This window comes from Hippichthys cyanospilos, chromosome 8 (assembly GCF_059441005.1).
Source record: "Hippichthys cyanospilos isolate Australia breed blue-spotted pipefish chromosome 8, RoL_Hcya_1.0, whole genome shotgun sequence".
Classification (NCBI taxonomy): Eukaryota; Metazoa; Chordata; class Actinopteri; order Syngnathiformes; family Syngnathidae; genus Hippichthys; species Hippichthys cyanospilos.
The window spans coordinates 15,731,649-15,758,879 of NC_142376.1; the positions used below are offsets into that span (position 1 = coordinate 15,731,649).

At 37.8% G+C, this 27,231-nt stretch overlaps 2 protein-coding genes across 9 annotated transcripts in view; both read right to left on the reverse strand.

Annotated features, from left to right (window-relative positions):
• Window positions 1-321: 321 nt before the first annotated feature.
• On the reverse strand, window positions 322-4,500 carry pla2g12b (phospholipase A2, group XIIB). 2 transcript variants are annotated; one of them, XM_088421433.1, is made up of 4 exons: window positions 3,978-4,500; window positions 3,131-3,195; window positions 2,833-2,998; window positions 322-1,446 (listed from the first exon to the last, which is right to left on the reverse strand). In XM_088421433.1, the coding sequence occupies exons 1-4, from the start codon at window positions 4,423-4,425 to the stop codon at window positions 1,328-1,330; spliced, it is 798 nt and encodes a 265-aa protein (XP_088277559.1). In that variant the 5' UTR covers window positions 4,426-4,500; the 3' UTR covers window positions 322-1,327. The 2 variants fall into 2 exon arrangements, with proteins under 2 accessions (XP_088277559.1, XP_088277558.1); XM_088421432.1 differs by having other exon boundaries at window positions 3,119-3,195.
• Window positions 4,501-10,047: 5,547 nt separating this feature from the next.
• The window catches only part of pde10a (phosphodiesterase 10A), a 69,361-nt gene continuing 52,177 nt past the window's right edge, over window positions 10,048-27,231 (reverse strand). For 3 of the 7 annotated variants that reach the window (XM_088421839.1, XM_088421836.1, XM_088421842.1), the window contains 18 exons: window positions 26,914-26,963; window positions 26,671-26,811; window positions 25,686-25,841; window positions 24,990-25,040; window positions 24,429-24,487; window positions 24,237-24,288; window positions 22,982-23,124; window positions 22,761-22,853; window positions 22,469-22,655; window positions 20,033-20,175; window positions 19,436-19,519; window positions 19,199-19,349; window positions 18,954-19,109; window positions 18,050-18,222; window positions 15,394-15,505; window positions 15,188-15,268; window positions 13,164-13,252; window positions 10,048-12,109 (listed from right to left, as the gene is read on the reverse strand). In XM_088421839.1, coding sequence (XP_088277965.1) covers window positions 12,010-12,109; window positions 13,164-13,252; window positions 15,188-15,268; window positions 15,394-15,505; window positions 18,050-18,222; window positions 18,954-19,109; window positions 19,199-19,349; window positions 19,436-19,519; window positions 20,033-20,175; window positions 22,469-22,655; window positions 22,761-22,853; window positions 22,982-23,124; window positions 24,237-24,288; window positions 24,429-24,487; window positions 24,990-25,040; window positions 25,686-25,841; window positions 26,671-26,811; window positions 26,914-26,963 — 2,021 coding nt within the window. In that variant the 3' untranslated portion in view covers window positions 10,048-12,009. Of the gene's footprint in view, window positions 12,110-13,163; window positions 13,253-15,187; window positions 15,269-15,393; window positions 15,506-18,049; window positions 18,223-18,952; window positions 19,110-19,198; window positions 19,350-19,435; window positions 19,520-20,032; window positions 20,176-22,468; window positions 22,656-22,760; window positions 22,854-22,981; window positions 23,125-24,236; window positions 24,289-24,428; window positions 24,488-24,989; window positions 25,041-25,685; window positions 25,842-26,670; window positions 26,815-26,913; window positions 26,964-27,231 lie in introns of all 7 variants that reach the window. The other 4 variants (XM_088421837.1, XM_088421835.1, XM_088421841.1 and 1 more) reach the window with 2 other exon arrangements.

The following is a 27,231-nucleotide window of genomic DNA, read 5'->3' on the forward strand; positions in this document are numbered from 1 at the left end:
CAAAACAAAACAGAAAGTATTTCAGTCTTGTGTGAATCATGGAGGACATTTAAATAAAATCTGTGAATTTTAAATAAAAGAAAGATTTACTATATATATATATATATATATATATATATATATATATATATATATATATATATATATATATATATATATATATATATATATATATATATATATATATATATAATGTTATAAATCTTTGCATAGTAAAAACGATTACTAATTGAAGCACTTTTTGGGCAGCCTTTCAAACAACAACTGCATTGCATTGCGTTGCAGCACGAAGGGTGGAGCAGGGCTTGGCGTTGTAGAAAATATAGCTGCTGACATCAGCATTGTGCACTGTGCTGTTAGTTTCCTCTTCCTTGCTCAATTTATGGGTGGGTATGAGGTCAAACATTTAAACGGATGACATCATTATTGCCATCTCTCTAACAGTTCTTGTTATGAAAATACATAATGCCATCTATGGTGTCCATGTTATACTGTGTAGAGCTGAACCAAAGACTGTCACTGGCGGAAAGTGGATTAAACTCAATGCGTCTGTGTCCCTTTGCCGACGCTGCAATTTTCAGACATTATAGTAAGTGACATTTACTGTTCATGAAGTCATCACTATGGTCACAGTGCTTCATCGGTAAGAAGCATGAAGACACAATATTATTTGGAACAACAAGTGGTATATAATATCAATGCTTTTTCTTTACATTTGCAGCTTTCAGCAAAGTAGTTTTATATTACGCCACCTCTGAACATTCATTACAAAATATGTTGCATAGACATGACATGCATTTGTTCACTTACCAGTAACAATCAAGGTAAATACACCGAATAAGATACATCTCTACAGCTGCATGATGTTGTTTTTTAATGCAGGTCAAGATTGTTATATAAGTGCTGTTCATTTACCAATGTTTATTGATGTAGGTTTATATGATGGTATGTTATTGTGATTAGTTCAATCATTTTTATTGTTAAATGAAATTTAATATTTGATTAAGTTATACTGCAGTGTACCTTATGTCGTGTCTGGTGAGCGTAGATGACGAGCACTTCTTCTTACATTCATAAATAGCAAATAACTTACACTGAGTTTTACATCCACAAAACACTTCCTTTGTTTGGAGTCTTACATGAATGTTAATGGAGTGGTACAGGTCTAAGAATGGACCTGAACATGTATGCAATAGAAAGAGATTGTTTTCTGTAACGCCCAAACAATGAATTTCATTATGGGGGGGGGTTCGTTGTCATAGTTCTCTTTGTGCAAAAGTATGTATATTTTTTTCCTCGATGCAAAAGTTGTCCATGATGTTCAGCGTCACAGTTCATCCCTCTCCTCGCCTTCACACACACATGCTGCCCTCTGGCTGTTCATGTAAGGACGACATCCAAGAGTCCACACTGTGTTGTACAAGGCATCTGCCATCGACTCACAGGCTAAAAATTGGTAAAGCCACAAATAGAGAATTTTCATTAGCAAAGCATAGACTCATACTAGGTACACGCATAAATCCTTACACAAAAACTACATGAAACGAAAAAAAAAAACCAAACACAAAAAAACAACACAATCCCCTCCCCCCCCCCCCCCCCCCAAACTAACATTGATATTTGTTTTTGCGATGTTAAAAAAAAAAAACACACAGCATATTATCCCTCTCCTTTGTGAAAGTACAATGTTTATATTTACACATCTAGATATACCTGTAGGTCTTCTGTCATGTGTGCAAATTATTTGCTTTGGAAACATTATTGGACACAATGTGATTAGATCAGTGCTTCTCACTTATTTGCAAAGCCCCCCTGGGAAAGAGTGAACATTTCGGCCCCCACACCGACAGTGGTGACTATAAATAAGGTCATCATAAGTATACCTACAATTGTATCCTTTTTTACATGAACAAAAAAGCAATGTAAATGAACTTTCAACAAATGTTAAACTTACTTTTCATTAGGTTTATACAGGTTACATCTTAGTCGTCAAAGTGCCTAAAAATATGCCAATCCTTATTTAAACAGAAACATTTTGACCAACTGCACCATTTGATGCTGGGAAAAAAAAGTTAAATCAATAAATAATATTAAAACATGTAAATTGATCTTGAACATCAACACAGGAGCACCAGTATTGTAAACATTTCAACCTGAAGAAAAAAGTATAAACTTGCTGTTTGATTGATTGATTGATCATAATTGATAATTATTGTGATTTAGAATGACAAAAAATAATTGCAATTTAAACGTTTCTAACTGCCAGAGACTGAGGGTGGCATAGCCCACGACTTGAGAAGGACTGGATTAGATGAAAGTGAGGAGGGTAAGGTGATGGATCCCAGTTTTGAGCCTTGTTTCAATGTGACGGATTTCGCCAGCCCTATTGTTTTATTTATTCCACTTTTATAAAGGATGTGATGACATCCCATTTTTTCCCCTTCAAATCCAGTCAGCAAAGCAGTTGTTCGAACCATGTGTATGTCAATCACACAGTTGCCATTGTGTAACAATGATGAACCAATAAGAATTTTTCACATTGATGTTTGTGGCAAACCGGAACTAGAACTACTTTCTGCGTTTGCGTCTAATGTAGTCAAATCAGATGAGCATTCTTGGTAGCACCTTTCCAAAGTGTGACAGGGAGCTACGTTGTGCCAATTAATTTTCAGTTTTGTGATAAAGGTTTTACAGAAAAATAGTGTCTGCAAATGAAGGCGAGTACATGCTATTGAACTGTCATCTGTAATAGGATTTAGCATTAGCTAAAGTAATGACACAACCAGTGTTTTTTTTTGTTTTTTTTTAAATAAAGACTTCCTGTTTTCTCACCTTGTACTTTGGACACAAATCCGAGACTCCTCTTCAGGTCAGAGCAGATGTTATGAAGACAAGAGCGGAACTTGGTGTCGCAGTCATACTTGTTGATGCCACAGTTGTCATAACACACGTCAAGCTGATTGCAGCACTCAGTCATGGCTGGGATGCCAAGATCAATCTGGCACAGGAGAAACGCTTGTGTTCACGCCAATTAAATTGACATTTATATCAAGAGCTAATCAAACTGTGCATATTGGCTGTTTGGTGCCATGAACAGGCCACTAAGGGCAACCTCCACCTGAAATCCCACCATGGAAGAGCTGCAGCCATTGGGCTCTTGGTGCTTGTAGCCAGGGCGAGGTTGAGGAAGTTCTCCTTAAGAGACATAGAAGATAACATTCACACCCTTAGGTACACTTATGCAATGTAATAACTACTGTGCAGCACGCGGATGGAATAAGCTGCCAACAAAAGTGAAGCAGATGCCAGCGTTAAAGCTTTAGATCCAGGCTGAAAACTCTTTTGTTTTTCATTACATATAAAAACATCTGTAAAATATTTGTGTCTAATCTTTTACTTGCCTTATACATCATTTTAATGACTTGAGTAAGCTGTCTCTTATTTCTAGATTTTGTCGCATGAAGTTCTTTTCTTATTACATGATTTTAGAGGGTCAACTTTAAGATGTTCGACTTTTAACAATGTAAAATCAGACCGTGTTAGTACCTTGTATATGAAATGTGCCACATAAGTACCGCTAAGTAGCCTATAATAGGATATCATAAAGAGCTGCATTAAACACTGCATTTGATTGTAAGAATTATTTTAGGTAGCCCTATATGGGACAGAGAATCCCACTGAGGAACTTAATGTGTATTTAAAATCGCTTGCAACTAGTAGTGCAATTCAACCCTTCCACAAAAAACATGATGAGATATGATGTGATGTCAGAGTTGTTCCTTTAACATATAAGAAGTAACAGAGTGAAAGCTTGTCTCTCTGTTACGTAACCAAATCATGGCTGAACATCCCGGGTTTTTTAAGATGCAACATCAAGAAAGCCACCTTTGGGATTTCTCATCATTACAGAGAATGTTACGAAAAAAAGATTTTAGTTTGACCAGAAAAGAGGAGTGCATGTAAGCCACCACACTCACCGTATCTGCAGCGATACTGACAAACGCCATTGTGGCCCCCCACTAGCTCCACCAGGGAGTCAAAGTAGCCGTGCATTGTCTGGAAACTGTTCCTAATTGAAATGAGGCTCCAGCTGCTGTTGTTTTCTTCAAGTGGTGCGGGAACGTTCACATGGACTGTCTCAACTTCATTGTTCTCCCCCATCTCCTCTTTATTCTTAGGTTGATCCTGGTCCTCCACGTCTTTGCTGATTTCTCCAGGCCCTTCGACTTCTTCAGGAGATTTGTCCGTTTGTATTTCAGAAAGTTTGACGCTCTGGTCTTCGTACAGTTCGGTGTCTTCCACAGCAGTGTTTTGTGGATCCAATGTAGGCTCCTCCTGTGCTGTGGACTGGTAGTGGCCCAGAGTGGCACACACACCAGCAGAAATGCAAAGAAGTAGAAGAAGAGTAATGGTCCGAAGCAACATGGTCGTAAGAATGTCAGACGTGTTGTCAGCTGCGTGAGAGGAGTCTGTGAGTAAGCGATGACAACAACACTCAGCTCTTACTGAAAGCAGACTTTGGCCTGCGATTTGGCTCTGGCAGACAGCAGGGCACTTGTTCTGCAAGAGGGCAAAGGTCAGCTCCAATCAATAAATATGAGTCCCTACCTAATCTTCTTCTTTTCTTTTTTTTCTGGTTATTGAGCAGATTAAAGAGCTGATCTTATCACAAATGTGTCTATGAGACTAATGGGATTACTTGGTAATGGTAAACAATCATATTCATTCTACAGGTTTTATTCATACTGTAGCCGCTATCATGACAACATGACTGCCCTAAACAAAGGTGGTATAAAAAAAAATGATGCTGAAAAACTCTAAGATCAACCCACATTAATATAATTATAAAATTATGTAAGTGTAAATATTAAATATAATATAATTAAACAATTAATATAATTAAACATCAAAATAATACTAAAAAGTGAAAAAAGCAATGAAGAAAACCTCACGATGAATGGGAATTCAATTGTATAACAAACTATTTTACACTAATTTATTGTGAATTAGCATCTTATCGTTCCCTCATGAAAGGCAGCAACATGTGCAATTACGCAACATTGCATTCTTTTTTTAGTTAGTAAGTGAATTCTCCATTTTATAATCCATACATTTTAGAAAACAAGTGACATAATAATGAAAAAAAAAATAAAGGAAAAAAATACACTATTTGCAAACTAGGCAGCACGACGGCAGACTTGTTAGTAAATCCGCCACACAGTACAGAAGTCGTGTTTTTTTTTTTTTTTTGTTTCCTCCCAAATATAGTACAGTACGCAAAATATGCGTGGTAGATTTATTGGACTTTCTTAATTGTCTTGGAGCGCATTTGAGTGTGAATGGTTTTGTGCCCTGCGATTGGTTGGCATATAAATCATGGTGTTTCGACTGTCGTTTGATTCCGAATATTTTTTCCCCACCAGCTCACTTGTTTGTCAAAAGGCTTCTTGGGCTCCTTTCACTAGCGGGCAGGCGGTGGACCCCCACAAAAGTCAACAATTGGATTATCAAATTGTTTCTCTTCAGATTGCAAACTACGTATTTAAGACTGATAATTTGTCCTGGTTGCGTCGTCCAAACCGTCCCATTTGCCACAACAATTCCTTCAAAACGAAATCAAAATATACTTTTAAACAAATGGACTTTGGGAAATAGATGAGAGGATCATTATTCGTTAAATAATTATGGCATTTAAATGAATTATATCTATTAGTAATTCAATGTAACTAACATGATGAGGCGTGGTAAAAACGAATGCTTATGAATTATATTCAAGTCGATGCCGCCCTCTAGTGTTAAAAAAGGAAATGTGCTCGTTGTCTTTATGAGAATAATGTTTGCTTTGTGTAATACTAAACAAGACCATTCTTTTGTTGTTATTGTTTTACACTGCTTCTCCTCTTTAGGATCTATGGCAAGGTGGAGCATGTCCCAGATGATTGACAGACAGGAGGACTTTAGAAAAAATATGAAATATAATCCAATAGGATAGGAGCAAAGATTAATCTAAAAATCAATATTGCGGGAAGGGGAAGTCAAAACACGTGTTTATTTTTGGTGGGGACACTGTGTATATAGTCACATCTCCCTGTCCAACTATCCTACATACTGTGATAAAGACAACCAGTTACTGTCTTGTTGTGACCATGTGCAGTGTCTCCATTTTCAGCACTGCTGTGATATATTTTTTTTCTTCCAGATTTCTGATTGGAAAATGCAGCGTTAAGATATATGAGAGTCGCTGTTATCTTCAAAGCTAAAATGAGAGTGATGACATGTAGACCGAAAGGTCAAACTCCCTTGAGTAGTTTGCTGATTTCAGACAAACTGTCTTAGGTTTGAGGCAATCAGAGTCATTATCTGTCTTAGTCTAAGCAAACTGATAAAATGCAATATGTAATACTGTATGTAATACAGAAAAGACAACAACTAGTTTAGAAGAATCATTGTCAAACGTGGGTTTTACATAAAAGTCTGTGTGCTGCAGGACGCTGGAACTGGGCCCGGAAAAAGCAGTAGAAAATGGACAAATGGGTATAGTTACATTTCACTGAACAAGAAGAAAAACACAATTCAACAATGACCCATACTTTCTTAACTGAAAATGTTCTGATTTCCTGTATTCATAAAAAAAACGTTTACGTTTTTAAACCTAAACTCTCATGAGAGCATGTTGCACAATAGTACACTGGACTCTCTTTATGCCTGTCGAAATGACAAAGTGATTATTTGTTCATAGTACAGTACAGACATATGATTTGAGGTTAGCATGTGCAACAGCCCCAAAGGATAATGTGACTGACTTACTGTAAATGTGGGTTTACATGCAGGATAGAGCAGTGCAGTGTCTCATGAACTATGCTTTATGTTTTATTCCTCCAGGCTTGTTATGAATAGAACATTCTATAATAGTGTGTGTTCTTCCGTTTCACTCTCATTTATTTAGGCTTTTCCTGTAGTTTTTTCTGTACCAAAGAGCATAATTGGCAATTGATTCTCCGGTCAAAGTGGCCACTACATGTCAATATAGGGCAGTAGAAACATTTAATTTTTTCCAGTGTTTTCTATAAATTAAAAAGCAAAAATTGAGCTGTTTTTGTATATAGCTTGCTCAACATTTGAGCTCTTGAAAATCACAATCAAAGATTGCCCATTTAGTACATTAGATCGATAACGATATGCGAAAGAGGAATATTCAATACTATACATAGATACTGCTCAAAACTAAAACTAATATTATTTCATCGCCAATACATTACATTTATGTAACAAAAAAAAAGTTGTGTGAAAATTTTGTAATTTGACCCTGTTCACATCACTGATATCTGTGGTTGCTCAGATAGCTTTGAAGCTAGAATGAGTATAAAGAATAAATAAGTGTGCATACACCATCATTCCCTGATCTTAGGCCTTTTCAGTGGCGCTAGAAGGTGGTGGCCAGGGATGGCAATGGTCACCCCAATCAATTTGTCGGCCACCTCACAAGTACTGTATGTATTTTATTTCTTTATTCCCAGTAGTTGTTTTGTTAATAATAAACTACATATTCTGACACCTAATGAGCCATTCAGTCTTTATTTTATGTTTCTATGGTTACAGGGCTGACATTTTATTGTTGAAAAAAAAAAGTGTGTTTTTGTGTTAGACAGTTCCTGATTAGCCTCATGCATGGAACCTGCAAATGATTGACTGCAGATCAATGTCAACTCTTTATCCAAGTACAGTTAGTACGTATGTATATATTTTGTGAGGAGTTCATTTAAATTAATGGGGAATCTTATTTATGAGTTTGTATCAGAGAGATGCTACAAATATGTTAACTTACAATTAAAGAAAACTATCAATTAGCATTGAGTTACCAATGATCATTTATGCCAGTATACAGCTTGTTAGCTCATAGCTTGTTAGCTCACAAGTGTTAGCAAGTTCACTTTTGTTGAATGTTGAACTATATTGCTTTTGTTAATGTTAAAAGAATACAGTTTTAAATATACAGTACTTAAGCAACAGGTAATGAGCCTAGAACCTCGAAGAAAAAGAAAGCTTTGAACAGTCCTACTTGAAATTGTGATTTTTCTTGGTAAGGACTTTGAGCACTACTTTCCAGCCAAAGTACCTACAAACTGACAAGGAATGTATTCTGGACATATATATATATATATATATATATATATATATATATATATATATATATATATATATATATATATATATATATATATACACATATATATATATACATATATATACATATATATATATATAATTTTTTTTCATCAAACCAGAAGGGCTTTAAAATGGCAGCAGCCTTAAAAGTATGTCTCAGACTCCCTACATCTGTATGAAAAAAAGAGACAAGCGGAGGGCTCCCATTAGTGTGGTGCACGCTGCTTGCATGTTTTCCCAGTTCCTTTGTGGCTCTTCTCCTGGTATTCCTGTTTCCGCCCACATCCCCGAAAACATGCACGGTGGGTATGTTCAGTTCAATCAGGGGTGTCAAACTCATTTTTATCGTGGGCCACATTGCAGTGGAAGTTTCTGTCGGAGGGCCGGAATGACTGTAAAGTCAAATAAATTTTCAAGTTCGTCACACACTTTTCGAGATGGAAATCAGAGGCTGCTAAAAACTGTTCAAAAAAGAGATTGGGAACAAATCTGGGTAGTTCTTTCCCCCCAAAACTTTTAAAAGTTGAAGACAACTTGCAAATTTGACATTTTTGCCATAAACATGAAGTCCAATCAGCTTCTTGCGGGCCACATAAAATGATTTGGCGGGCCAGATCTGGCCTGGAGTTTGTTATCTGGACTCTAAATTGTCCTTAAGTGTGTTTGTATGTGTGAATAATGTGTGCCCCGTGATTGACTGGAAACCAGCTCACCCACTGCCCGAAGAAGCTGGGATAGGCTCCAGCTTCTCCGCGACCCTTGTGAGGATAAGCAGTTAACATGCATGGATTGATGGATAATTAGAGCTCATGCTGTCAGGACTTTTGGGGCCAATCGCAGATCAGAGAATTTAAAAATAAGCAATCACCGATCCAATCACAAGACGGGGCAATATTTCTTCTTAAACAACTAAGTTTCTGCATATACTTGTATACTGTTTATAGAGTATACATATTTTATAAAATAAAGCATTTTTACCATGGTTTAACCATCTGTGACATGCCCAAAACTCACAGGGATGCACTGATAAAAAAAACAAAAAACACCAGTGACCTCTCAAGACTTGACAGATATAAAGCAAAAGTTTAGTCACGTCGAACACAATCAACTTGAGACAGAAATAATAAATTCCAAACTTACTGAAATCAAATTACTGCACTGTAACTTAAACACGTTAGAGTACAAAGTAAACAATGCAAATAAGGAACTGATGCTACAAAAAATATTCCACTATATAAAATGTAGTCACACTAGTGCAAAAAAGTAGCATATCGTTTCCTCTCAAATTATTCATTCAACATAGAATTTGCAGAAGCGATCAAAGACATATTTAATCGCTTGGGAAATTGACATTACAGCCAATCACTGATTTTAATTATCGTCCGATCACATTCAAGCCAATAAATATGAATATTAATCCACTATTATGTATAAAATACATGTGTGTCAGGTCACTTATACCTTCGATGTCCACTGCTAGTTGACTCTCAAGGACCGCTGTTTGTGCCGCTTTTGCCTGCTTGACACGTTAGGGACTTGCCTTCCCATCTCACACATGTGACAGCACGCTCCCAAAAAAAAAAAAAAAAAACAGCCAGTGGGTACAGTGGAAATGGAACGAGCTTAATTTCCCTCAGGATGCATCCAAATACAGATGAGCCTTCACACACATCATCAAAGACGTCATTGAACACTACCAGGAGGTCTCTGTTGGACTTAACTCTGCTCCGGCATTTTCTTAAGACCCTTACAATGACACATTTGCACAAATGCGGATACGTCCTTTAGGCCTCGACAGTTTTACTATGTGTGAACTGTGTGTGTACCAAGTGTAAAATGGATAAATAACTACGACACACACAAAAACGATTCAACACAATGTTGTATTTTTCATGTATTTAATAAAATTCATTTTGGCTACTGCTCTTACGTTTACATTTGAAACATTCCTCAATTATTCTGGGTAACAGTAACATGTATGACCATTTTGTTTGTGTCTCAAACAAAAAAGGCCAACATTATTTTTCTTTGTATAAAAAAATATAAGTTAATTTAAAATTTAATTCTAATTAAGAAAATAATAGGTTTAATAGCAATAATATTAATAATAATCATCACCAAGAATAAGGATAAAGATATGCTAAACATAGTGCAGATGATATAACTGGTGCTTAAAAGTAGAAGGAACAGTGCAGTGTTGTGGACTTCACCGTGTTCTCAACCATGTGGGGTGAAAGTTTATAATAGACTCTTACACTCTTGCAAACACACGCGCACACTCACAGAAAGTGCATGACTGCCATTCAGTTTAGCACCATTAGAGCAGATATCGATTCTAGATTGTACACGGTACGCACCTATTACTGTACTTTATATGCAAATTATATATCAACTTTAGTTTAAGTGCATGCTAATTGTCGCTCTTGGTTGGAACTTACTGGAAGCGATTTTGAACAGTAAGACAGGACGCACAAAATGCACATGCTGCATTCATGGCATCAACAGAACATACGTTGGATACAAAAGTATACACATCAATGTTCAAATGACAGCGTTTGCACTCTTGTGCAACCTCCCGATCTCAATTGTTAATTTCTCTCCACAGCTCATATTAACAATGTTACTTTTTTTCAAAATGATCGAAGCCTGGCATTTGAAGAGAGGTGTGCAGACTTTTTGAGTATCCACTGGAAATGGGCAAAGTGCACATTCACACGATTGGGGCCAACTTAGCATTTGTGAACCAAATTATTAAAGGGACTACGTCCACTGGAATGACCATTCGAAACGTATTCAGGAAGATCTTGGAAAATCATTTCCGCAGGACAACGAGCCGATGGTGACGTGTTAAACACACCTGCAAAAAGTCAAGCAACAATCTTGCGGAACAATCCCAGAGTTACATGCAGCTTATCAGATTTGACACTGACGACACGGAGTAGTGCTCAAGTCTCATCTTCTATGCGTGGAAATCCATTGTAAAATGTTTCTAAGCCGTCTTAAACATGTGACCGCTTGCAGAAGGTTCCAAGTGCAAGTGATGGCCTAGGGGCAGTGCTGTGATGGGGGTCAACTTCAATGTTGACATACAGTAATCCCCGTCCTTTTGTGGTCGCAGTTCATCCTTTTTTTGTTAGAAAACAGATGGTGCGGGATGTCTGCCCTCACTGTGTTTAAACAGGTTGTGTGTCTTGATTCAAGTACTGCAAAGGATTTTTGCTCAAAAGTAAGAAAGAAAACACATTCTGACGTCCCCCTCATCTATGAGGTGGCATTATTACACCATGCATGTTCAATGTTCTACACATTCCTTCTGTCTCTGAATACCTTGCTGAAGTAGTAGTGACTCATTTACCACAGAAGGCAATCAGTACCATTTTCAAATATGAACCCACACGACAAGGTTTCACGTCGCCTTCCTGTGAAAGGTTCAGCGTAAGGCCTCTCAAATGCAAGACCGCAAAGAATCAACTCAAATAATAATAATAATAATAAAATCATAAGAACAAACGACACAAAGCCAAAGGAACAACCAAAATGGCACAAATCCATTTGAACAAATGAATCCCCAAACGGAGTGGATGTAGGGTGTTGAGTTTTAAATCCTCCCCGATAGCTGTCAGTTAGTCAGGGATCGCTAAAACCGTCAGCATTGACACCTCCGTCACCCATTGAGGTAACTTGTGTTTTTCATTAAGTCATGGCGCCTTTTTGCTGATCCAGCTCCTGCTGCCCCCCCTCTCCCCTTCCCCCCAATAAAAAAAAAAAAAAAAAAAAAAGCTTCAGAACTGTGGCAAGGTTTCAGGTTGAAGTCGTAATGACAAGCAGTCAACCCTTTGGTAGTCAGTTGTCCACCTTGACAGGTCCTGAATCAGAAGGCCGGCTAGGAATGACATCCTCCACCTCTCCGAGCGCTATCTTCTCCCATTGGCTCAAGTTCTCCCTGGAACACACACATAGCGCCTGCTTCAGTCACACTCAACGACCCCGTATTGAAATGAACTCCTGCCATCCATTTTCTATGGTACCATCAACTCATTTGAGTCCAGGCTGAATTGGGATAAGAACTGATGTACACCTTGAACCTGTCAGGAAATTGCTCGCCCTCACATCTAAGGGCAATTCAGAGGCGTCAATGTACCAAATAAGTGCACTTATGGAATGTGCAAAAAGTCAAGAATACCCACGAGAAATCCAGCTGAAGAATGGGGAGAGTTTCAGACTCACACCCCAAACCTCTGTTAGATGTACTGTGCAACGGGAAAGTATTCAAAGCGCTTTACTTTCTGCATTTCGTCATGTTCCAGCCTCATTCTAAGATGTACCAATATCATACCTCAACATTCTACACACACTATCCCGTTAATGGGGGGGGAGGGGTGTTTGGGGGACATATTTGAAAGCAAAAAAAACTAAAAAAAAAACTAAAAAAAAAACAAAACAAAAAACAAAACAAAAGCAAGACAAATGTCAAGATGGAGGTTCTCATAGGCTGGACACATTTAAATAAAGATTTTGCGCAAGGTTGCTATGGCAATCATAAATACTAAACTATTGCAAGCTTGTGCATCAAAATTAAATACTAATGTGCAATGTGATACACACATCCACTGGTCACAATATGTGTTGCAAGTGCTCAACAACTGCAGCTTAGTATAATTATAATTAACATAATCACTGACAATTAAGTGCAAATCAAAACTGAGCATTGTTATTTATTATTACATCATAATCTTATTTGCTTTTGTTTTTGGATTTGACAATAAAGCCAATTCAACATGCATACTTGGATTTGATAATGAATGGAGAACACAATCTGCTGCAATTGGCTGGAAACCAGTCCAGCGTGGCCCCCGCCTACTGCCCGAAGATGGCTATGGCTGGGATAGGCACCAGCCAGTGACCATAGTGAGGATAAGCGGCCGGAGAAAATGGATGGATGGATGAAAAACAAAATCTGTTTAGATTTTGTGAGACATGCATTATGGAATCCTTACTTGCACGCTTTTAGAAGTGGCCTGGATGGAGGGAAAAGATCTGCTAGTGTCGTATAACATGGAATTGCTACAGCATTGTAGAATCCCACCTAAAAATGGAGAGTAATTAGAACCATTATACAGAATCAAAGTATAAAAATTAACACCTGCACAAAATGCATGTATGAATTATTCACCACTGAAATATCCTGCTAATATGACACGTTCAATGTTAATGGTACAACATACATTTTACTGTCTTTAGCAACAAATATTTCTTTGGGGGGGCGAACCATAATAGTAAGTCTTTCTGTCTAACTCAGATACTAGGCAATACTTCGGCTGGTATTTTCTTTATTTCAACGTTTTTTTCAATTGATGATGCAGTAAAAAGAAATGACCCCAGCTTCCATAAGACCTCATGTTCGATGTCACATGCAATCTAATAGAAACTGTGCAAGACATTGTGCTAAATAGTTTACAATTATTAAAAAAAAAAGAGGCATATTCAGCAAATCCCTGAATTTAGACTGTATCCAATGCACACTCTGGAAAGCTTCAACTGGCGGCATCTTTTGGTTTATTTTAGGGGCTGCAAAAGCCTCTAAGTGATTTGGCTGCATTTTTAATACATTTCTGTTTCATTCATTTAGTTTTCCAAAAAGGACAAAATGTCAAATATAAAATGGTCATAAAATTATTGAAAGCATTTACACTCCTAATTCATCATTTTCAATAAAATATGATTATAAATTCGAGGCTTTTCCTTTTTCTTCAGGACACCCCTTGTCATGCATCATTATTCAGTCATTTCATTAATCACATCGAGAATGTTCTCATTTACAGTCGTTACGTTCCCTGATTTGTCTATGACCTGACTTATCAACTTAAAATAGCCATCAGTGGCTTCACTTTCACTTCTCCCAATAGTGCATAAGTGCAACGTAAAATGCGCTTGCATCAGTAAACACGAATCGGCATTGATAGTCCAGGCACATCAGTATTTGATTGCCTTGTTAGCAAACAGGGCGATTAAAAGCGGAAAGGAGAGAAAGAACTTGGAAGGATGGCTGTTGTTGTCAAGAAGGTTGTAGGTCTTCATTACTGCTGGAATCAGCAGTAACAATTAATTAGCTCCTGCTTAACAGCAGAATTATCAGAATATAAGTCAAGGATTTCACAGAATGAAGTCATTTGTGACTCAGACAGTCTAGGCATCATATGCAAATCAATATGGAGATTAATATGAAACATTTCAGGCAACTTGCATTATATAGGAAAGTAATTACTTGAAAGCAAAGCACGCCAGGAGATAAAACCAAATTAGCCTGTCAAGGCAGTCACTTTAATATGACTTTTGTTATTGATTTAAAACATCATTGGGGTATATTTTTCTTTAATCATTTTGGACAGGTGCATCAAAATCTATTCCCTGCAGCTTTATTTATTTTATATTAGACATGCAGTATAAAATGATTAAATGCACTAACGCTCCATCTCTCTCTCTCTCTCTCTCTCTCTCTCTCTCTCTCTCTCTCTCTAATACATATATACATACATACATACATACATACATATATATATATATATATATATATATATATATATATATATATATATATATATATATATATATATATATATATATATATATATATATATATATATATATATACACACTGTGTATATGGCCTTTTTAAATATACTGTAGTACTGTATTAATAAAAAATAAATACAGCAACATGTTTATTTATATTAATCATTTGTTCTATTAGGGTCCTTCAAATTTAATATGTTGATGCTAAACTTTTACACATTTTTGTCAGTCCTTGGATTCGTTCACATTCCGCAAATCCCCCTATGTCCTATGTTATGTTCTATGTCCTATGTTATGTAATAACTGGTGACGTTCCTGGATACAACTATGGCTCGAAAATAATGGACTTTTACATTTCTGAGAGGAGTACATGAATCACAACTTTGTTGACAATGTGCTGGCTATAAAACAATGACATCTTTAAAGTGAGTAAAACTTGTGGTCTTACTTGGCCTTGAGGGACTTCATCCTTCTTGTCTCGATCCATCATTGAGATGGGCTGCATTCCAATCTTCTTCATCTCATCTCCCTGTTGGAAAGCAAAAAGTACATTGATATGAAATCCATTTATGCAATAACGTTGATAGTAATTCAAACTTTTTGAAACTCTGAGAGCAGATGCACATTATTTTGAAATTGCATTCATTGATGTACCTCGGCCCAGAATTCAGCGTAGATGTCGTTGGCTGTGAGTCGTGTGATTTGCCATTGCTTAGTTACAGAGCACAGGTCACATGCTGTCATCATCAGACCAATCACACGGTCCCTGGAGGCGAGCAAAGCTACATTATCGCCTTGAGTGCTGATATACCCTTCACTAGTATTTCTGTGTGAGAATCTGCCCAACTCATCTGTACCATACTAAAAGAAAAAGATTAAAAGCTAGAAATATAGGCTGATAAGCTTTTCCAGTGTTTAAAAACACATTATAGCTTTCACTTTATAGGACAAGAAATTATATAAAAATACACGTTTTTCTTCTTTGCCCGTAACCGTAGCGAGTCACGCAATGATATTTAGTAAAAAGTTTGTTTTGAATATAATAAATGTGTATGTTAACACAATGATAAAACTGTTGAAAGAACTGTCATAGTATCTTATAACAATGTTTACACAATGAGAAAATTGTTGAAACAATTGTCATAAAGTATTTCACCTTAAAGTAGTGGTAAATTACACATGTACTGTATTAAAAATCATCCATTTTTTATACTGCTTGTCGTTATTAGTGTTGCACGTAACTATCTCCTCTGACTTTGGGCAAGAGGCAGAATACACCATGATTTGGTTGGAAGGCAGTCACAAGGACAGATTAGCCAAAAAACTGTTGCCGCCCACATTCACAACTATTTCTACAAATAGTCTTGCAAAAAGTCTGCAAATCTTAAGCAGTAGAGGAAAATAAACTTGCATTGACTATTGAGAAAAATATTGAATATTTGATTAGTCTGATGCGCTTCTGTTGTTGTTTTTTGGGTTGACTTTTATTTTTCTGCTTCTACTGCTTTAGGCAGTGGTATGCCAATTGCTGCATTTAAATGACAAGAACAAAACCATTAGTCACTAGCTATCGTGTGTTAAGGAGTGAAGGATGTGGATACTCAATAAGTCATTTTGGTAAGCCTGAGGAATCAAACAAATTCATTTGTTTAATTGGTTATTTGAAAATCAATGTTTTGAAAATTAAATAAATTGTGAAATCAAATGTTATGCACAAGTGGGAAAATGCTAGATTAGTAGTTTAAGGGACATATTTATATTATTGACTGCTTAATTGTGGCATTAATGAAAGTTATCCATGAGCTATGACCAGCCTTTTTGTTTATTTATTTCTTGCAATAGCTATGACCGTTGACACACACTGCTTCATTACTTCAATTAAAGTTGTAATATAATTTTTTTGAAGGGGTTTGTCGCCCAGTCCTATAACAGGTAAAAAAAAAATAGTGTGTGAAACAAGTGGATGCGGTCCATTGGCTCATTTTGGACCGTTAGTAGCTGGAGTCATTATTATTTTTATTGTGCTAAATTCACATCTTTTGGTGCAGATAATCCAAATGCTAATACGTGATGTAGCATGCTAATCCTAATGTTATTTATTAGCCTATTTTTTAGCCTTACGTGTGTAAAATAAGGATTTTGAAAATACATTTTAAAACTGAAGAGAGACTTTTTGAATGATTTCCAGTGGACAAGGAAGCTCTCTTTGGACTCTCCAGTGCATTTAAACTGTTTTGTGCTTCATGTGGTGTCTCGCAACATTAGCCTTAGCTTTTGTTCCGTTTGAGATCATGTACATGGACGTGGTTTCTTGCTGCCCATTAAATGTCATCATCAACTACAATCAACTTAGAATTTTTTCTCATCTACATCTCACATTTTGCTTGATTTGAAAGTGAAGAGACGATTTGTTTAGACGTTTGTAAGGTCACAACGCACCTGCGCATCATCAAGCCTGCAACTACAAAACCTGAACTTTGTGGAATGCAACACCTCTTTTGTTGTCTTTAACCTTGTTGTTTTCAACAAAACTTCAAACTGATTGTGTTTGTATCGATTTTAATGACCAACTTAAAACAAAAAAAAAACTTTTAATTATTCTTAGCAAGATAAAAAATAAAGTTTTATAATATAATGATAATTTCCCCACTAAGTGGAGGCACCATCTAGATTTCAACATTCTCGAATAATTTACTACTAAGGTCTAGAAGTCTTCTTTCTTTTCCGGTCCTATGTAAACTTGATTGTAGCCTTACTTGGTTGTAAAATAAAAAATAAAAAAAAACAGGTCCCCGCCGATAGCCCCACTACACTATTAACAGGACTATTAACACCTTAGTGACATGGGACGGTTGTTAAACAAACATAGCCATGCAGTCAGTGCTAATCGATAATATAACGACTTGCCAAATTGAATGTTGATACAACTGCATGACAAGGTTGGATTCAAATGTCGTGAATGATTTGCTGATTAAAAGTGATCAGCAGGTGTGAAATAGCAACCTGCAGTGCAGCATTTACTGCAGCACCCCAGCGGGAATTTGCCAGAATGTCCAGATTACTCACTCTGGGCCTACTTAGGAATGTGAGGCGGACGTGATCACCGCTTTCTCCATCATGTCTGTATCAAAATATATTCAAACTATTGCATGTAACAAGACTAGTGTATTATAGCAGTCAGTCAGACATTCATTAGCAAAGCACGGGATTATAAAGGGTTGCCAGCATTCTTTGAACTTTGAACCAAAATATTGCAACTCCGAAGCGTCAAAGATTTCAAGCGTCCATGGGTGACCTGGTGTGGCCTCACCTGTGTGAGTGGTTGTTGAAGTCTAGATCACCAGAGGTGAGAAGCTCTGACAGTTGCTGGTGGTTATTGAAGTAAAGGGCCAGGTCCGTGGCGATGATGGCCTTTCGGATGATCTCTAGCACCTGCTCGTACTCGCTGGAATTCAGGTTGGAGAAAATATTGTGCCCTTCCAGCTATGAGAAACAAAGAGATCAATAAAAAAGCAAAGGCTCCACTTATGAGGCGTTCAGTTCAGCTAGACTCCAAAAGACTAATAATAAAAATGGAAGATTTTAAACCATCACAAAATATGTTGACCATGTGTTTAAGTGTTTTCGGAACAAACAAAACAAAAAAACATGTTGGCGAGCGTTTGTCCTTGCTCTGATACACCCATGGACAAATGCCCATTGTATTTTATTGCCGTTTGTTTACGTTGACAATATTTCCATCTTTGCATTCTTTTGACCTTCTCTCATCCTTTATGACTGCGGGAACAATACACATGCAGTATCGATATGGATAAGCAAATATATGTTTTTGTAAACTGTAATGATAGTTTGTATTTTTTCTGAGTGGAATCCATCTTATCTGAAATAAAACCCAAAACAACATCAGGTCCTCCTGATTCAGGAGGAGGAATTTTGATTTATGACAAGTGGCAAAAGGGCTATTCTAAGTTCTACCTACAACTTGAGGACGCAAAGTTTGAAACAGCATCTCCCAATTTTTTACATTTTCAAGTTTGAAAAGCACATCCCCAATTTAAAGTACAATTTTTGCCACTGTACTGCAATATATATTGATAGCACCGCAATATGTTCTGATCCTAGAGCTACCTATACTGCAGCCCATGAGCTGTGCCACTAGAATCGCACAATTCTCAGAGTGGGAATCAAATTTGCTTTTCATAGTGGAGCTCTACCTGCAAAATGGAGACAGTCTGAGAGAAGTGATGCTGCTCCATAGTGGAGGTGGAGTAGAGAGCAGCCAGTGGGTGGTCAAACTTCTGAAGGTAGGTGTTGCTGTACCCTCGATGGTCCAGATCATGGCACAGACAGGCTATCAAGAGCCCCTTCTTCTATAAAAGTAAAGAGAATTCTTGCAGCCACACTCTACACCTAATGGAATACTAATTGAATTCAAAACATGACCCAATGAATGACGAACCTCTAGCTCTGTGAAGGTCCCAGGGGTCTTTTGTAGGATGGCGTACATACAGTGGGCCACGGTCACGGCATGTTTCCAGTTGTGGTAGGGTACACGCCGGTAATTCTTGCGTACGGACATGGTGAATCGACAAAGCTTTTCCAGCTCAAAGCTAAGTCACGTAATAAAAAGAGATGAGCGAAATAAAATGAGCTTTGATTGGGATACTGGCATCCTAACAGCTCTACGGTAACTTACCTGGTCTTTCCACAGGAGCTGTGAACCATGTAAATGAAAACTGCTGGCCAGATCTCCTCAAAGGGACTTATGTCAAAGTGAAACCTGGAGGAGGAAGAAGAGTCAATTTTGCTGGGTGGGTTAAGACATGCAAATGTCTTCCTGTTATGACATTGTTGGCTTTTAATACCACCCTTATTAAAGACAAAACAAATACAGCATTCAAATTCATATCTGCTTAAATCTTTTTTACCTCAGTCATTATAGACTTTTAAGCACCTATCCCACAGAGAGTCGAATGTCTGCGAGTGTTGGCGAAGATGGTGGGTGTTGCGTTCTCGTCGGAGATTTTTAAAGGTCCCAAACGTTTGCCAAACATTTGCAAAAAAATGCTTATTGAAAATTAAGCCCGAAAGGCAACGCATACAGTACACCATAGAGCCAATGTATGAAATACTGATTAAAGAACAATCCTCTTCTTGTCTGATGCCGACACAGCATTATTGCTTCTTTTTCAACAGATGTAAGCATCAGAAGCAATGAGTATAAGGTATAAGGTGCGTATGTGTACATTTATGCAGGCATTATGAAGAGAGAAGCCCATAATAGAAGACTCACATTTCGATCTCTTTATAAATGAGTGAGGGAAGGTTGAGCTGAGTGAGAGTTTTCCATTCTTCTGAGGTGCAGATGCTGTGGTAAGACAGTTTTTCCATTGTCACTCTGTAAATGCATTCAGAGTGGCGAATTCGATGGTACATCTACAGACAAGGCAGACACGGGAAAGTCAAAGAAAAGGCTTGAAACAAAGAAAACACGAGCAACTGTAACCATTCAAGGCATAACCTATCACCAAATTTCAGTAATCAAATAAAGGCTGTTGGCACAAGCTTCCTGTAGAATCCAATTTACTCTATATTGATAAAAGTATTGAGACACACCTTCATGAATCTGTTTTGGCTACGTTTCTTTCTTCAGCCACAATTTTAACAACATTTCACTTTCTCATCTTTTGGGGCAGTTTCTCTATTCTAGCATGGTCCATAGAGCCTTAGATGGATGGCTTTGATAAGAGTTTGAGACCATGCGGCTAAATGAGCAAAGAGGTCCATTAACTGTGTGGCTAAATGAGCAAAAAGTTCCATATATTTCAAACGTCGTCACAGAAAAGTGTTCCAGGAGAGTCTATGATATCTTCCCACTAGTAGAACGAACAGGTGTACACTTTTGCCCATATAGTCCCAAGAGATGGTTCCCAAACAGTTTGCCGGGCGGCGTACATGAGTGTGCCGTGGTAGCTTTAAAAGCCTACACACACCTATCCCACACCGGAGGTCAGGACACGTCTGGGCATCAGTATGCGCTGTCTGATTAGTTTAGAAAAAACCCTTATAATGTTCAAGCCGATGGCGTTTTCAGCACGGTGAATCGGCACTGGACAGTTGAGACATTTGATCACTCTGAATGGCTACACACGAGGCAAGAAAAGAAGTGAAGAACGTGGATAAACAGTAAGTGAGGAAACGCTTTGACGATGTTGCTCATTTTTCATATTGGAACCCTCCGCATTTCGACAATGTCTGTTTGGACAGAAAAACCAAGATTGTGAGACTTTGTTTCATAAATGAAATAGATAAGAGGTAGGCACTGTTTACACTTTTATATGTCATGCCTTCTTAAAGTGATTTCTGGGTATTTTCTTTCTAACAATGAAGAATCGTGACTACTGCTGCCAATGGTTTGGATGGTTATTACTTCTTAAGCATGTACAGAATATATTTAATAGTCAGCATCTCTGTCTGTTACTGTTTAATTTTTGTTATTTTTCCATCGCGACGTGTCGACAGTCGGTCCGACACCACGGGTAGGTGTTGGGTTACAGTTGCCCGACATCAAATTGGTGTATCCAGGCTTTACTGGTGTGCCGTGGGAAATCAATAACTTTCATTGAATTGGTTAAAAAAGTATTTACAGCGGACCGTGGTTTATGACGTCCCTGCCTTAGGTTCTTTTCACCTTTCAACGTGGACCGCAACATTTTTTTTTCCCCCTCTTTATGCTATTTTTTTTGCCTTACGACATAAAAAAACAACAGCTTTTCTTCTTACACATAACGGATGTGTCTACTAGGGGCAACGCGCTCATACGTCACTACAATGCTGGTCTGCTATTGGTCGGAATCACGACTCCCTAATATACTGGTATACTATTAATCGGTGTCACGGGGTTGTGAAGATGCTGGTTTGCTATTGGTCGGCGCACAGGGTCACAAAGATGGCTGCTTGAAGACTTGATCCCGTGTGAGAGTGCTTTCAATATTGTATTTTTGGTGCATTTTAGTGCTTATTTCACATTTTAATTGTTTAGCCACGGGTCCCAAGATTTCTTGTGATGTTAAAGAGAGAAGTACGAAGATGATTTATATGGAAACGAACTCAAGAAATAGCCTAGGCAAGGCTGCAATCACTAGGGAATTGGGCAACAAGCTCGTCACGCTACTCAAAAGTAAATAAATCCTTTCTATATTTTTTATTTATGATGTTATTTAATTGTATACATGTGTATTATGTATATGTATATGTTTTTATCTGGGTTTTTACATGCATTAGCTAATTAACATAGGTTTGGATACGGCGAATTTGCGTTACGATCCCAACCGCGTAATGGTTTCATCTCGTAAACCGGGGGCCCACTTTATTTATAACAATGTATTCTTGTCTGTCTATCTATGCCAACAACTTGTAGTGACAGACAGCAAATAAATGTTCTTCTAGTTTCTGTCACAAAGTATATTATTGACACGTATCCACTTTGTGATAATTTGGTTGGTGGTTTGCTGTATTTTTTTTAACTTAAACTATGTGACTTGACTCAATGAAGTTTGGGAATCACGAATCTAGATCAACAAACATGTTAACTCATAGCAACGATCATTTAAATTGTAATACAAATCAACACTCTCATACGGGGGCAACATATCCTTGCTACGAATGTGCGGCGAAGGATAAGTACAGTACTGTTGTTGTGAATGAGCGTATTTGTTCACTGACTCACATTTGCACAGTGTAAGGCCAGGGCGCAGAAGACAGCAAACATCTTGAAGTTGTTCTCATCTGTTTTAGTGAAGGCACTACCGCTTAACTTATTCACCATCTGCACCACTCCGATAACAGTCCCCCTGCTCACGATGGGCATGCACAGGATGTTCCGCGTAGTGTAACCTGTTTTGAGGTCCACCTCTCTGTTCAGTAAATCCAATCATCACAAAGTCGGTTTAGTACACAAGGGAAGAAGAAGCAGAGTTGTTCATGAAAATGAAGTAATGCCAAGCGCTTTGAGTGTTTACCGGTTAAACCGTGGGTCTGCATAGGCATCTGGGATATTTAAGACTTCCCCTGTCCGAGCCACTTGACCAGCTATTCCTTTGTCTATGGAAAACCTGCAAGGACATGCGAGAGGTTTGCGGTCAATTAACATAGCTAATGATTAGCAGATTGATAATAAAAACACAAGGAAGCATGTCAACTTGGAGTTTGCTAAAAATGTCAGGAAGGGTATTCTACACACCTAATTTCTTTGGTTTTCCTAAAGACAGGCTTGCCTTCTTTCTCCTCACCAATATCGAACAGGTCAGAATACAGTTCTTTGTTGTTTTGATCTACCTGGAAGAGTGCACACCTGTCGGCATTCACCAGGTTTTTTGCATATATCTGTAAAGAAAAAATAGCTAGCCATCAGAACAGGGATGCCCGAACCTTTTTGCCCAAAACCAACTTTTCCGGCTACCAACCATTGCAATGCTCCTTTTTTTTGGAGGGTGGGACTACTTGACATTCTTAACTGCTAACGTTGTAATGGCAAAGGTCAACATTTATAATGCAAATTGTTTGTCGATGCATTTATTACATTTATCCTCCACTGATGTGGCTGACTGCATACTACCCTGTGATCATTTTTTTTTTACAGTGTAATTGAAGTTATATAAATAACACTTGACTGTACAACAAACCTTGATATTTTTGTTTTTAGGTGATAACCCTCCCTTATTAAGTATTGCATAATGTAAAGTTATGTATAGTTATGTCTCCAGAGATTTTAATGTGCACTTATAGTGTAAGGAATCATATGATTTTTTTTTTTTTTTTTTATTCATTACTAGTTTTACGTTGCGCTGTGAGTAAGAAGTGTTGGCTTTTCATTTAAATGTTGTTGATTCTCTATTAAGTGTTACTACATGGGCTAATCATTTATGCGATAATTGTTTGCTGTTCTTACGATATTGTCAAGTTACCTAACACAGAATAATGAGTTGCTGGCATCACAGCCATTGTTCATCCGCAGTTAGTTTTTAGCCGCAATGTTTGCAGTTTTTTTTTCTTTTTCTTGTGGAATCTTGGGAAATGTGGTCAACCAATACTACCTTCGCAATCAACTGATCATGATTGACAAATTCAGCATTCCTGCCTTGAAAAATTAAACATGGCATGATGATATGGATTTATAACATCCTGCATTACAACAACCAGACATGGCATTATGCAATATTTATATGTATGTATGTATGTATGTATGTATGTATGTATGTATGTATGTATGTATGTATGTATGTATGTATGTAAGTATGTATGTATGTATGCATGTGTGTATATCTATATGTATTTTATGGCAATTGTTGGACTCACATTTTTCGAAAATGTTCTGTAAAAAAAAAAAAAAAGTCCAAGCTAATTGGAAATTGCAAAATTAACATGTTTTGTGCTTTTATTTGTTGACACATCCTCTTATCACTCACAATGTAAACAGAAACAAGAAGACTACTTACCATAATGTGTTCAAGTAGAGAATCTATTGCCACAATATTATCAAAGTATGTTCTACGAGACAAGAAGAAATGATGCCTTGACATGTTTGACAAAACATTGAGAGCATGAAAATGAGAAAGCACTCTTAGGGAGCATTGTGGCAGTGCTGAGGCTAAATTCTAGTTGTGTCAACGGACAAGAGTGACTCTTACTTTGACACATCTAGTAGGAAGTCATTGAGCTCAGTTTGTTTGGCGAGGCCTCGGCAAACCTACGAGTCGAAGAAGAAGTAGGTCAGGTCATACGTGAACTCACACATTTCCCACTTGCAGCATCCTGCTTGTACTCCAAACACACCAATGTGTCTACGCCAGTATTTTGCAGCAAGCAGCCAGCCAGGGAGTGCCGTGTGCTGCAGTCCTATGCAGCTCACGATGGCTCAAGGCCCACTGTGGCCAGTCTTGCAGTGGGACACTGCTTCTCTTAGGTGTTATGCTAGGGGTTCACATAAAAACAGTGCCGGGGCGTAATGACGTCCTCTGAGACCTGTTTGTTGAATCTACGGCTTAGCTGATTGGACAGGGCCTGGTCGCAACCCCGTTCCAGTACACAGTGGATTTCTCCATTAGAAACAGCAGTGCAGAACCAGAACAAACAATGTCGCTAACATCATTATAAGTGGGCATGTCAGCATCCACCTTATTCCCAAACATGTATTGAGTACATTGGAGTGTACAGCATTTGTGCACAGGTCCCTGTGGACGTTTGCTTACCTGTACTTGATGAATGGCAACTGAAGCCCACGCTAAGTTTGCTGTTGCAACCTGGGGGGGCGGAAACAGTAAAATGTCATTCTTACATAGCTTTTGTTAAAAATAAAGTGAACTGAAGATGCTTTTGAAAACATTGAAACAAAGTCAATTTGACCCATGTACTATTGAAAGTGATGCTAAGAGATCTTCTTTCCGGCTGCAATATTGATTCTCCTCAGAATAATTTAGTGGGATTAAGTAAAAAAATACATTTCGAAAAATTAGAAAAACTAGAAAATTAAAGCTGACTGTATGACTGTACAATTTAGTGAACAGGGCAGTTCTTTGATGCAAAGAGGATATCCATCCATCCATCCATCCATCCAAACAGTATTGTAAAAGATATACTTAAATAATCAATGAATTGAGCAAGTGGGACTTTTAGTTGCAAACCATTTGGTAAAACTGCATATAGCTCATGTTTTTCATCGACAGCAAAATTATTTAGCCTCTCTGCTCCCAAAAATTTCAGTTGGCAATATGTAAACATACCATGGGCTCTATGCACTATGGGTTTCCTTTGTTTAAAAGAAAGCCTGGTAATGTAATGTAAAATTAAAGAAATCCCTCCCTTTAGAGATGTGTTTCAGATTAGGGCAAACACCATGCTAGGCTCCATTGTTCAAATGTACTGTGTTTTGTCTAGGTGAAACTGACCTCTTGGTGGCTGAGGTTGAACGGCTCCTTGCCCCAGTGCCGACGCAGCTCCAGTATGGCGATGAGGTCCCCGATGGCAGTGAGGATGGGGAGGCACAAGACAGAATGAACACGGATCCCTGAGTCCTGCCCTGTGCCATCTGGGAAGCGCTCGTCCTGGAACACACAGGACGATCGCGTTCCATTTATCAAAGAGTTCTTAGCTCAACCAGGTCCAGTGGCTGCAAGAATACGATCATTCAAGCACATTTTTATGTACCGTATTTTCCGCACTATAAGGCGCACCGGATTTTGTCTTCTCCTTCTGAGAGCTTTGACAGGGGATGCTGTTGTGTACCTTACACTGAAAAGATGTCTCTGTACGACTTCTTTTTTCGAAAGAGTTCTCCACATGACCTCTTTTCATCTGTGAAGCTCTTTGAGACTTCGGTGATTTAGGGCTATACAAATTAAATTTGATTGATAAGGCGCACCCTCAATTATTGACATATTTTAAAACTTTTTCAATCACAATAGCAATACTCAAAGTAATAACAATAATAACTCAAATCATAACTTTAAACTCTCAATAGCATAATAACTCAATGTCAATATAACCAAACTTGTTCAACTGTAAACACACAAAAGAAACAGGTAAAGCTTACTTTATCAGTTCACTCCCCATCTACAAATCCCAATCTCAATATTGATCCATATATAAGGCATACCTGATTATAAGGCGCACTATCAGCTTTTTAAAAAAAAAAAAATCAAGGCTTTTAGGTGCGCCTTTTAGTGCGGGAAAAACGGTAGTTATTATAGTAAACTATATCCGCGGCCATGTATGTTGAGTGTGTTGACGCAATTATGCGCGCGCTGCTGGAGTAAGGTCTCGATCTAATAAAAACACAGTGCCAATTTCTTTTTTTTAATCGTTATCACAAAATTCTCATAAAAATAGTTTGTTCTTCACACAAGTTATTAAACTGGCAAAAGTCAGCCTTACCCCCATGATGTCTTCTACTAAAAGCGTTTTGCGAGTCTTGGCAACATGAGCTGCAATGGTAGTCCCGAATGCGATGGGGCCAGAGGGCACAAGGCTTGGGGGACCGTCCTTGGTCCTCGTTGGGGTGAACAAACATAAACTCTGCTTGGAAGCATAGGAAACCAAAGAAAAAGTGTAAAAGACAGCGCAAACACAAAACTACAAAACACCAAATTGGTGGTAACATATTTCCTTAGTGCTTACATTGTTGCATTCTCCCAGAAAGTAAAGTGCAAATCCGTCAGCTTTTGTTGCTGCAGGAACGAGAAGACAAATGATTAAACAGTGGAAACACAAGCAGGTCAATGAGATTGTGATCAAAGATGTCCATATTTTCACAATAAATAATAATATCTCAAGAGAAATTGAGTTCAAGACTGACTGTCAATACTGGAACGGAAAAGATATCTCCTTGTAACATGATATGGGCTTGAAGGCTCGTTTGCTGCATACGCACTTAAATCTGAAAACATGTGCATGAGTTTTTGTGCTGCTGTTTAGGTTGGCAACATAATTCTAATG

Excerpts from the sequence above, each read along its gene's own strand:
- pla2g12b (XM_088421432.1), bottom strand. The coding sequence starts at position 4,425 with ATGTTGCTTCGGACCATTACTCTTCTTCTACTTCTTTGCATTTCTGCT. Across the intron at positions 3,196-3,977 it reads TCAGTATCGCTGCAGATACG|GAGAACTTCCTCAACCTCGC; the intron begins GTGAGTGTGGTG and ends ATGTCTCTTAAG. Across the intron at positions 1,447-2,832 it reads ATTTGTGTCCAAAGTACAAG|CCTGTGAGTCGATGGCAGAT; the intron begins GTGAGAAAACAG and ends ACCAATTTTTAG.